The sequence below is a fragment of the Uloborus diversus genome, chromosome 1 (assembly GCF_026930045.1).
Source record: "Uloborus diversus isolate 005 chromosome 1, Udiv.v.3.1, whole genome shotgun sequence".
Classification (NCBI taxonomy): domain Eukaryota; kingdom Metazoa; phylum Arthropoda; class Arachnida; order Araneae; family Uloboridae; genus Uloborus; species Uloborus diversus.
In genome coordinates this window covers 38,797,343-38,810,043 of record NC_072731.1, presented here as the reverse complement: position 1 = coordinate 38,810,043, position 12,701 = coordinate 38,797,343, and the positions used below count along the sequence as shown (strand labels likewise).

Genomic DNA, 12,701 nt, shown 5'->3' with positions numbered 1-12,701 from the left:
TGAATTAAATCACTGCTTGTAGAGACAAAGACAAAGTAGTTTTGAACAATAGGGGAGAAATTCTTCATCGATGAAATGAGTATTTTGATGAATTGCTGAATGAGAACTCACAGGATGACTTTCTGACAACCTCAATCATTGGTGACAACAATTAGTTTGTTCCACAGCCATCCTAAATAGAAGTTAAAGTGAGAATTAAAAAGCTTAAAAACAACAAATCACCCAGCTTGTTTCCTTAGAAATCATAAAAGTTACAGCACATAAAAATGCTAATGATATGCAAACCGTATTGATTTTGTATGAAACCATGAAGTTCTACAGGCTATTAGCACAATTTGCCTTATACACAAAAAAAGGAGACGTTCTGGAATGCAGCAACAGGCTGCTTTGCACCTCCTATACATTATTCAACAAAATTTTATTTAACAAGTTAACTGCTTATACTGAAAATATCATTGGTGACTACCAATATGGCTTTGGAATGGGAAGATCAACAACAGAACAGATTTTTAATATAAGACAAATCATGGAAAAGACAGGAGAATTTGATAGTGAAATCCACTGCCAGTTTATTGACTTTAAAACAGCTTATGGTTCAGTGAATAGAAACTTGCTATTACAATCAATGAGAGAGTTCCAAATGTCTGAATAACTCGTTAAACTAGTTGCTATCACATTAAATGAAACCAAACTAAGAGTCAAGATACATAACAACTGGTCAGAACCTATCCTTTTCACAAATGGTCTGAGACAAGGAGATGCATTCGCATGCTTACAATTTAATCTTACTTTCCAGAAAATCATCAAAGACTCTGACATCAACACCAAAGGAAATACTTCACATAAATCTTGCATTTGCAGATGACATAGCTATAGTCGATCGGAACCCGAGGGCTCACAAACAGGGCTTCCTTTCTTTGGAAAAGGAAGCAACCCTTTCAATCAACTAAAGTAAAACCAAATACATCACCAACACCAGTTTTAATAACCTCTGTTTTGAAATTAATGACTATATTTGAAGCAGAAATTATTTTACCTACTTGGGCTCCAAATTGTGTATTATACTAATGGTGTTATGTCAGAAGTACGCATCAGAATTAAGGCTGGAAACCAATGTTTTCTTGGAATTTGCAAGTACTTAAAATCAAGTCTCATAAGCAGAAAACTTTTGCTCAAAAAAACTGTAATTCATCCTATTGTTATGTTTGATGCTGAAACTTCATCAATGACTGAAAGTGACAAAAAGTGTCATGCTGTTTTTGAGATAAGAGTACTCCACAGCAGTTTAGGAGGCTTAAAATATAATGACGTCCGGAGAAGAACCAATTCAGAAATTTACAAAATTCACAAGGAACCAGACATTATAAATTTCGTTTCTATTCATAGAAATAAACAGGCAGGACACGTGAATACAATGAAAATGACTGATCCACCAATAGAATCTTTCAAATCAAGCTATCAGGAACAAGAAAAAAGGGGAGAACCTAGAATAGGGTGGATCAACTGTCTTGAAGAAACTGTCTTGAAGGGGTGATCAACTGTCTTGATCAATCCCTTAAATTAAAAACAGGAGGAGCCTATCTAAGAAGAGAGCAACCTGGAAATCAATTCTGCAGAAGGCCATGGCCCAACCTGGACTGAAGCGCTATTGAAGAAGATTTTTATCTAAAATACTAAGTAAAAATACATTTGACTAAGTTTTAGCAACGTATTTTCAGTTTTCAATAGGGAAAAAATGCTTGTAGAAGCATTAAAAATATGCCTAAATTTTACTGTTGACATTTCTACCCTGACAATTATTCCCTCGTTCAATATGAGTATGTTATCTCAAGAAGTAAATTAACCTTAACTTGTTCTTAAGTTGTTAATAGCAGATGTCATGTCTAATTTAATCGAAAGCAAAGTTTTCAATCAGAACAGAATTTTAATCCTACCATCTGATAACACCTCGTAAGCTTCATTTATTTCTTTAAATTTTCTTTCAGCTTCTTCCTTTCGATCTAAGTTCTTATCAGGATGCCATTTTAATGCAAGTCTTCTGTAGCTGAAAATTAAAAATATATATATATAATAAAGCAAAATAGATCATTATTATGCAATCAACCAAAAAAAACTTGACCTTTATTTTTATTTTTTCCCTACAGTGATGTTTTAAATATTGAAACAAATTTAATGCTTTACTAAGTTGCATTCAATAAATTTAAAAATTGATTAGAAGGTAAGCAACACAAAGCATTCATGTACAAGGGTTGAGCCAAACGTAAGGTTTCCATCAATTTTGCAAATATACAGCACTGTCTATTCTCATAGAAATTTACATTGTAGGAAAGAAAAAAAACGTCTCTATTTTTTACATAATTACCATCTTTTTCTGTGCATTATTGTCGCCAGTGCCCTAACTTCTCTATCGAGTGTCACAGAATTCCACCCTCCCTCAGTAGGTTGGCGGTGGAATTCTGTGACACTTGATACAGAAGTTAAGGCACCGTCGACAATAATGCACGGAAAATGAGGACGATTATGAACAAAAATTAAGAAACATTTTTCTTTCTAACAATGTAAATTTCAATGAGAATAGACAGTGCTGTATATTTGTAAAATTGATGGGAACCTTACTTTTGGATCAACCCTTGTATCATCAATAAATTATTGTTTCAAGGTCACATGAAATTGTGACTTGGATATAAATGAGCTGATGTGTGCATCACATGACTTCCTTTTACACCAATTCAATGTTATTTCCCCATCATTGGCAATTTTAATGCAATTCAATAGTTTACTCTCTAAATATCACCAACAGCGGCCAAATTGAAACCAGATTTAAAATTAAAAAAACAGGGGGGGGGGGGTAAATTTGTCGCCAGGTTGGCGACTAAACTTGGCGATCAAAATACTGGCAATATATCGCCAAGTGTTCGCCCAATTATAACACAACTTGAGTTTGCATCGAAATTAACAATGATTTCCCCTCAAAAAAGTGTAAAAGACCCCTTTTGGAACATCCGAATGCAACCAAAAGGGGAGGTGCACAACTAGACCCCACTAGGAGTCTACGTATCAAATTTCTAGGACATACCGTTCTTGAGTTATGCAACATACATACGCACATACATACAGACGTCACAGTAAAACTCATTGTAATTAACTCGGGAATCGTCAAAATGGATATTTTGGGCGTCTATATGTTCTTAGGTACATATGCACGCGTGGTCGGGTCGAAAAAACTCAACATTCATTCTGGAAAGAGCAAAATAGAAATTAAGGTCGATTTTTGACTGATATTTTTTTGCGAATACAATACTTTCTTTTTTGTAAAAGGAAATGAAAAATGAGCTGATGTGTGCCTCACATGATTTTCTTTTACTCCAATTTAATGTCATGTTCTCATTATTGGTTAATTTTAATGTGATTCAACAGTTTACTCTCTAAATATCACCAATAGTAGCCAAATTAAAACCAGATTTAAAAAAAAAAAAAATCGCCAAATTTGTCACAAAGTTGACGACCAAAAGACTGGCGATATATCACCAAGTGTCCGCCAAATTGTAACACCACTTGAGTTTACGTCGAAATTAACAATGATTTCCCCCAAAAAAGGGGCAAAAGATCCCTTTAGAAACACCTGAACGCAACCAAAAGGAGAGGTGCACAACTAGACCCCACTAGGAGTCTACATACCTAATTCCAACTTTCTAGGACATACAGTTCTTGAGTTATGTGACATACACACGCATACATATGTACATACATACATACAGACGTCACGAGAAAACTGGAGCTTTATTATTAGTTAAGATTACCGACCAAGAGTACATATAAATTTGCCTACGAATTGGAAATTTTATACGGTAAACTTCACAGATACAGTGGCTCCCAAAAGTGTTCGTACACTTTGAAATTTTTTAATAAAACCAAAATAACGCAAAACTGAATTCAAATATGAAGTCCAATATTTTTTCACATCAATTCCAATGTCATTCTAAATAAAACCCTGTAGTTTTTTCAAAATATTGACAGATCTTCTTTTTGAAATGGGTTAAAAAACAAAGAGACAGAGAAATAATTTGCCACAAAAGTCATCGTACACTCAAATATTTTCGAATAAATTCATGATTGAAATGATCATATGTCCTTTTTTTTAATTATTTTTGCATTGTGTTGACCCTTAAAAGTCATTTAGCTTTAATTTTTTGATTATTTAATCCTTCATATCGTGCTTATTACTTTAAAATGGCTGGTATTCATAAAAAAACACAAACACCATTCAAAATTTGAATTTCTTCCTCATAATAGTGGTAAATTGGTTTGAAATGTCTCTCAGTCAGTAAATTCATTCTATTCTATAGTAAAGTGCTTGATAAAATGCTTTAAAGAAAAGAATCGGATCAAAAACAAGGTAAGAAAAGGTCAACCAGCTAAGTAGACAAAGTGTGATCAGAGATTTACAATTAAAACATTTGTGAAAAATACACATTTGAGTGCTGTAAAAGTTTCTGCAAAGTTGAATAAAAATTTTTACATTTTATTTTCCTCGAAAATTGTTCGCCAAGTTCTCTGATTAGCTGGATTAAATGGGACCTCTTTCCACAGAAATTTTCTTCGTCTTGCGAAAAACAGAAAGATTACGCTATTCGTCGCAAAATCAATAATAAATAAGCTCAAAATGTTTTGGAATTATGTCTTACTTACAGATAAAAATGAATTCAACATTTTTGGTTAAATTGTTGTATAACTGTAAATAGAAGAAAAAATTAGGAACTTAATCTTAAGAACTTAGTTGGACTAGTTAATCAGGACGGTGAAGGTGTTCTTGTATGAGGGTGCATATCAGCTTCAGGACTTGGTAGTTTGGAATTTTTTGATGAGAAGAAAGAAAAAAGAATGAAACCTATTCCCAGATGTTTAAAAGGTGTCCTTGATACTGCACGATATTCTACTAAATAATAACTTATAGATTATTCAATAATATATATACATCTTTTAAAGTGTACAAAGACTTTTCTGAGATACAATTTCCGGCACTTTCGGTTTTTGATTTTTAAAAAAATAAGTTTTAATGTTTTATTAAAAATTTTCATGTTGTTTTGTTAAAAATAGATCATAGATCTTATAATAAAATACCTATTCCGAAACATTAATTATAACCAATGGATAAAGGCCTATTTCACTGAAAGTCGTAGGTGTACGAACACTTTTGGGAGCCACTGCATGTCCATGTTAATTTAAAAGCCCTTCATTTAAAAAGATTCGAGAACTCATATAAGATCCGAGATGCAGCCTAAAAAAATCCTCGTAAGGAGCCATTCAGTAATTACGTAAGGGTCCCAAGGGAGAGAGGGGTTGAAAAAAACTCTACATACCCTTACTTGGAAGGGGGGGGGGTCAGACTCTTTCTTTCATAATATTTTTTTAAAGTCGATATTGTATATTAGAAATGGAGCGGTCAAGTGGTTTGGTAGGGATCATATTTTATTTGCTTCGGGAAGGTAAAAACATATAAGGATGAGCTGTTTTCACTTGTTTTTCATAGAACAAATAGTGTAAAATATGATAAAAGAATCGCACTTTGTATGGCATCTCTTATTTTTAATTAGTATTGCATTATATACAAAAAATATTTGTCGAAAAAACATTCAATCTAGATTCTATTTAGTAAATATTTTTTTTAACCAAAAGGTTTTTTAAAAAAATTATTAACGATTCCAGGGCTGTAAGATTTGGTATTTAATTATTTTGAAAATCGAAATGGAATCTTAAGTAAAATAAAGAGGGGGGGGTGAAAAATCTTACTTACCCTTACATGGGGGGAGAAGGAGCGAAAGTTGCCAAAATCATCCTTACATAATTAATGAATGGCCTCTAGCGATTTAAACCGACTTACCCGGAATCCATAAAACCATAAATTAGTTTTTCGTCAACGAGAAAGGTATACACTTTAATGTTTCACATAATGCTGAATTACAAATGAATTACAAATTAGGAAGATATGAAATCTATTTTCTGTTCTGGAATTAACTCCAACAGTGAATTTCGAAGAGAAAATTATTTTGAGACTTTTTTTTCTTTGAAAAATTAGATGTTCCATTGAAAGTGGTACTTTAAAACTGAAAAATCCTTGCAAAAATTGCAGAAAAGGAATGTAAGCTTATAGGATGTGCGGTGGGGAGTTCTTGCCCACAAAATGGCGGACGATCTTTGGTTGAAAAGGAATCACTTTTCTACCACAGGATGATCCATCTAGTTAAAAGAGTAGGAGCGATCCGGTTCTCATGTCTTATGATAGTGAGAGAAAGGGAGGCTTTTTAAACTTAGCAAATAAAAATTAATAAATAAATAAATAAATAAAATAAAGCAATTTTTTATTGCAATGATTTATGTTCTTTTAGTAGGTATCAAAAACAATTTTAATCAAATAAATTTAAAATAAAAAAAAATTCTCTTGAAAATTTATTACATTTTTTTCCCAACAGAATTCTTGATTTTCTTTTTTAATCATTGCTAAAACAAAAAAGAATTTCATAGCAATTTAACATTCAAAGCGGATATAAAGATACATATCAATCATCATTTGTTAAAACAAAACAAAAAAAAAATCTTTTACATCTTTCTCATGTTTTGAATTCTCTTCATTTTAATTCAATCAAGCAGTCATCAACTTTTGTCAATGCTGTTAAATCTACAAGAAACCATTTCAATTAAAGAATTCAAAGCTTTATGTTTGTTTCTCAAAACTTAAAAATAATAACAATAATAAAAATTAATAAAATTAAATTTAAAAAAAAACTTTAAACATACACCTACTCTGTAAATATTTGCAACAAAAAACAACCTTTTAGTTTAGTTAATTTTTAAATAAAGGATTTACATCTGCATTAATGTTAAAACATTTTAAATTTCTCAAAAACAACCAAAATTAGAGAAATTGTTTTTGTAAGCCAAGCTCTCTTTCAATAAGTTTGCTAAAAACAAATCTCCTCTTTAGTTCGAGATTCATATCTTTCTTTCAATTTTCACACATGTATTTATGTTTTATTTTTGAACCATTGGGAAAAAAAGTGAATGATACACCCTCACCAAAATTTTTTGAACAAGAAATGTTTTTTTCAATGGTGGGATGTGGGGGGGGGGGGGGGGGGGTAGGGAGACGATCAGACAGACCAACAGATCTACACTTCCCCACCTTACTTTCAAAATTTTAAGTTTGCAGTATTCCTTAACTTCGTTATTTATTCGACAACAATTATTTCTTTTAAAGAATTTTTTTACAACAGACTAAGCATATATTTATATGAAAAATTATTATATAAGCTTTGTGCTACAATATGATTAAAGTGAAAAACACCATAAATAAAGCACAAATATTGGAGTAGATACAGCATATAGCTATTTCAAGGCTACAATGGAGCCTCTTCATCAGTGCAAAAAGCTCACCAACACAACCAAAAGTTGCGAGAGAACTGACAAGAACCAAGTGGACACCGGTATTTATACCAAAGATGGCCAACCAATAAGGATACAGGAACAAGACATCAAAACAACCAATCAACGAACAGCATGTACACTCCGGGCTCAAAAGCAAGGCAAGAGACAACCAATCAGAGCCAGGAGACAAAAAGAGTGTGAGACGCCAAAGAAACAGGAAAGGCAATTATAGAAATTGCTTCCAAATATGAAAAAATGGAATGCTGGAAAAATCATTGACAATGAGAATTTTTCCAAATATAGTAAGCTTCCCAGAAATCGAGGTCATAAACCGAAGAACATTTACAAATAATCTTTGCAGATGAAAAATCAGAACAGTGACCAGAAGTCCAACAATACTGAGCGATGGAAGAACGAGCAAGTTCTTTATGTTTAACATAGTTTTCGTGCTCTTTCAGACGGTGCTTGAGAGCAGGTTTAGTCTGTCCAACATAACCAAGTCCACACTTGCAGGAGATGCTATAAATATCCCAGTTGCTATGGCAATCAATGGGGTTATTAGAGTTTGTAAATTTTATCTTATTAACTGGAGAAAAAGCTGTATCAAAACCAAATTTCTTCAAAATCTTTGCAACTTGATGTCTAACTTTCGGATAATAAGGTAAAACAATAGTATACGAAGCATTGGAAGCAGAAACCTTTTCAGAATGAGAGGGCTTCATTAACTTATTATAAATTGAATCAATGATGCTAGGAGAATAACCACGATCGAAAGCCACTGCTTTAAGATAAGAAAGCTCAGCATTTAAAGAATTGGAGGAAGAACAAATGTTCAAAGCACAAAACACAAAAGCCTTGAATGAGGCCAACTTTTGGTTTGGAGGATGAGAAGAACATTAGTGAGGAGGTAGTGTAACAGCAAAAGGCTTACAAAACACCAAAGTCATAAATTCATCATTACTTTTAGTAATAAAGACGTCCAAACATGAAATTTCATTTTTGGAAAGGGGGAGTACTCGACAAATCATTAACTATTGAAGCAGAATTTTTTTCCAAATGTAATAGGATTCCTAAAAATCTAAATCATAAAACCCATTTCCCCAGTGTTTGGGAATCTTATCTTTAAAAACTTTTTTCTGTTTGTGACATTTTTCCACACTATAGGTGTCGTTGTTATGTGTTTCCGGTTTCCATGTCTATTTACTTTGCTTCCATCCATTTTTGTTCATTTGTCGTTCGGTCTACATTGTGTGGACTTTTCGTTTTTCTTTTATGCACTGATGAAGGTGCTTGCATATGACAGCCTCGAAACAGTTGTTTGCTGAGTTTTTAACTCTATTTTGTTACTTTATGTGTACTTTATGCACGTTGTTGTCGTTTTTACTCATTCCATAGTACAAAGTTTTCGACTGCTTTTTTACAATTTACTGCTAATTTTGTTCTGTAGCCTTTATTGTGTAACTAAAATACGAGTACTTGGAGATTTTGGTGTAACATCTGACCGGTCTCCGTGTGGTGACCAGAGCAGAATAGTCCCAACGTAGTCCATGCGTGTCGTAAAAGGCGACTAAAATGAATACCCAATTTAAGGTGTGAGGCACCGTGCTGATGGTGCCTCACTGGGTTGTATGATATCTAAACGGTCCCCTCGAGGAACTGGGCGAAACCTTGTTGTAATTAGCCTTGCACTCGTACAGGGAGTTGTGTGGGGACTAGTACAATATACCTTTGGATGCAGTGCTTGGTTCGGTTAAGCCCCCCCCCCCTTCATTCATTTCATCCAATTTGCCAAAATTGGATTTTTTGAAAAGGATAATCGATTGAGGTGCTTAGCACACAGTCCCCTTAAAATAGAGTGAGCTGATGCTCCAGTGTAAAATCTGAAAGTTAAAAACTACAATTCCAAAAAAAAAATCCCAGTATCACTAAATATTGATTTAAAACTTTGTCTTTTAGGACTTCTATTTCAAAATGTTTTTAGAGGACAGCCTAAAAGCACACAGTTCCCAAACATTACCAAACATTGTCGTTTTGGAACTTCAATTTCAAAAAATTGGGAGAGGGGTGATCGATTTCACTATAGTTTTCAAAAAAATGGATTGGAAATAGCCCCTAAGTCCCCTTTCTTACCCTAACGTCAATAAATATCGCCCATAATAGCGTTTTTAAGACTTCAGTTTCTAAAAATTTCTTCAGAAGTCCTCACGAAATTTTCCTCCCTGTAACATCACTAGAAACACTCTAAACCCACGTTCTTAGGATTACAATTTCAAAAATTTCTCCGGGTGAGAACCCCAGGACCCCTTTATCAGATAGGGGAAAATTTAAGTGTGCCCGGTTAACATTATTTTCTGGTTGCACCACTGCCAGCTGAATTTATTTTTTCAACAATAAAAAAGATTTGGGCCCGAAAAGAACTTACAGACATTTACGATCGATTTTATTGCAATATGCAATTGCTTCAAATGTGCCAACTCCTCCTTAATTTATGAGCAAATGAAGAAACCTGTTGCTCTTTCTTTGAGTGTAGCAGCAAAGGTTTACTACCAACTTGTAATAAAACTTTTAAAATATACTTTTTAGATTATATTAGATATTAGACTTTGACTTATACCGTACTTTTACACTTAAATTTGAATATGTTTCAACGCATTTAATATCTGCATTCTTTTTTACTATTTGAAAAGGAATAAGTGTTATATAGAAGATAAATAAATATTTATTAATTTATAGCAATAGTTAAAACGCATCGCAATTCATCTTAAAAACACTAATTTCAACATACTGACCAAATTTTCAACAAATCGGTTAAGTATTAATGCATATACGAGCATTTATGAGAGCGGACTGCCGCCAACTTTGATGACGTCAGTCTAGAAAAAAATGTACCAGATGGGCAGATATTCACCCAAAGCTCAAAATACTTTTCAAGACACCTATTAAACTTTTGTGTTAAAACATTCTCCCTCCTCAAACTTTCTAAAGAAGTGTTGAGTATTTATGAGAGCTACCGGCAGCCCCCTTTGATGACGTCATAGCAGGAAAATGTAAAAGGTGGAAGATGTCCAACCAAGATCATAATACTTTCTAGGACACCAATTAAACAATTTTGAAAAAAATCTCCCTACACAAGTTTTCCTGCATGCGTGCTTTTAGTTTCTGGACTAAGTAGCGAAAATTAGATTAAAAGTAAAGCACCCATATCTGAATACTGAACTCGTTTTCGGAAAAAAGGGGAGAGGGTTTTTTATTGCATTTTGTTTTACGGTATATCTCCGTTTTAAAAATAAAAAAAATACTGACACGCTTAGTATAAAGTGAATTTTTAATCAAACCCTTTCGTACTTAACAGTTTACTAAAAATACTGAAATACAACTTGATAGAAAAATTTAAAGCAAAATGGATGTGTGTGTGTGTGTGAGGGGTGCAGCATTTTGAAGTTTTGCTCCATTTCAGAAACTTTCTAGATTCGGCACTGTAATTATCCAAAATGAAAACACAAACAAACGAACATTCATGACCCCCCAGCAGAATTACTATAAAACACACTTCGAAATAAAAGGAAGTAAAATATTGAAACTTGTCATTCAAATGAGTTTCGTTTTGAACTATGTACCCACAATTTCAACAGTTAAGAGCAATATTCCACTTTCTATTTAAAAAGTTATTGTTACATATGGTGAAATTATGATGAATGACACAAAACTTGCTTGAATATATCTGCAACTTCCAATACAAAAAGTACAAAAAAAAAATGAATATGCAAATTGCAAACAATTGTAAAAACATGCTTCAGGGTTACGAAGGAACCTGAAAAACATTTAGGCAAATTATCTGCATGGTTATGCATAAATTTAATATCTGTACCTAAAAGCCAGACTAACGCAGAGGTGCCCACCTAGGGGGGTCATGGCGAAGACTGGCATTGAAATTTCTAGGAGGTGTTTTGAGTGGTATTTTTCTCTTTTGGCAGGGGCTTTTGCCATGAGGTGTCTTCATATTTAGGGGGTGGCACTCTTGCCCTTAAACAGGATGGACATCCCTGAAATAAAGTAGCGTAATCTCTACTTTACAGGAAAGAGACTTTTTAACACTGGTAAATTATTACAAATAATTTTTCTTAGAATTATGTTTACATGGCTGGATGGCGAACAGGATTCTGTATGCAATCAAGGGCTTATACGGGGGGGGGGGGGGGGGGGAGACACCCAAGCTAAGACCCGAGCTTGAAGGGGGCCCGAGATTTTTAAAATAGGGTTGAAATATATGTAGGGAAAACAATAAGGAGGGCCCATAAAAGTCATTTGTGACAGGCCTAAAATTTCTGTGCACGATACAATACACTAATAAACGGAAAACAGCATTTCTTGGACTCGCATAAAAATGGCTCTGAGGTACAGATAAAAGTTAATATTTTGCTACATTACTTACGCTTGTTTGACTTCCTGTGTAGTAGCAGTTCGACTTAGTTCCAAAACCCCGTAGTAGTCAACCATAATTTTTATGCACAAAAAGTTCTAGCAGCTAGCAGATGTTCTAATCAGCAACTGCAAAAATTGAAAAAATGTTCAAGGCAAAACAAAACTTTGGCTACAATGTTTAATGATGAAATTTGCATTAATCAAAATTATAATAAATTTTCAACATGCATTGTAGTGTATAGAATTCTCAAATACTTCAAGATATAATCAGGGGTGTTCCCATGTACGCTGTATACTTTCAAACATTTTTTTAGACACATAGCGTAGATAGACCCTCAAGCTTAAAAAATTTTCATATTGTGATACATAATGTATATGATCGCATACACATATTGTGCATAGTGGATTACTGGGATACCCTCAGGAAAATTGATGGGGACATCATAGGATATAAGAAACAAATACAAGGATTTTTCAACAAAAAAAAGGAACTAAACTGAACCAGTATCTTAAACACTTAAATTTAAAATAATTTATTTCAAAATTTAAAATTTTTTTATTTGAAGTATGGGAAAAAGTGAGATACAGTAGAATCTTGATTATCCAAGCTAATTGGAACCACTAGTGGCTCCATGTCGGAAATTTCGGCTAATAGAAACTCGGCATAAAAACTTATCACAATCGCAAATTTTTAAAATGCGAATTAAAAACACAATAGAATATTTTTGGTACAGATGTGATATACCCCCCCCCCCCCATTTGGCGACATCCGATTTTTTGCACAAAACTGAAATATTTTTCTCGCCAATGAGGCGATAAATTTTTAAGCATGGCATCCCTGGTGAAACTAACCTGTG

The 12,701-nt window shown here is 33.4% G+C and overlaps 1 protein-coding gene across 3 annotated transcripts in view; it reads right to left on the bottom strand.

Moving 5' to 3' along the window:
- The window catches only part of LOC129229416 (dnaJ homolog subfamily B member 6-like), a 111,206-nt gene that overhangs the window by 34,692 nt on the left and 63,813 nt on the right, over positions 1–12,701 (bottom strand). For all 3 annotated transcript variants that reach the window (XM_054863737.1, XM_054863729.1, XM_054863721.1), the window contains exons 2-3: positions 11,855–11,970; positions 1,935–2,044 (exon numbers count right to left, since the gene is read on the bottom strand). In XM_054863737.1, coding sequence (XP_054719712.1) covers positions 1,935–2,044; positions 11,855–11,919 — 175 coding nt within the window. In that variant the 5' untranslated portion in view covers positions 11,920–11,970. The remainder of the gene's footprint in view (positions 1–1,934; positions 2,045–11,854; positions 11,971–12,701) is intronic.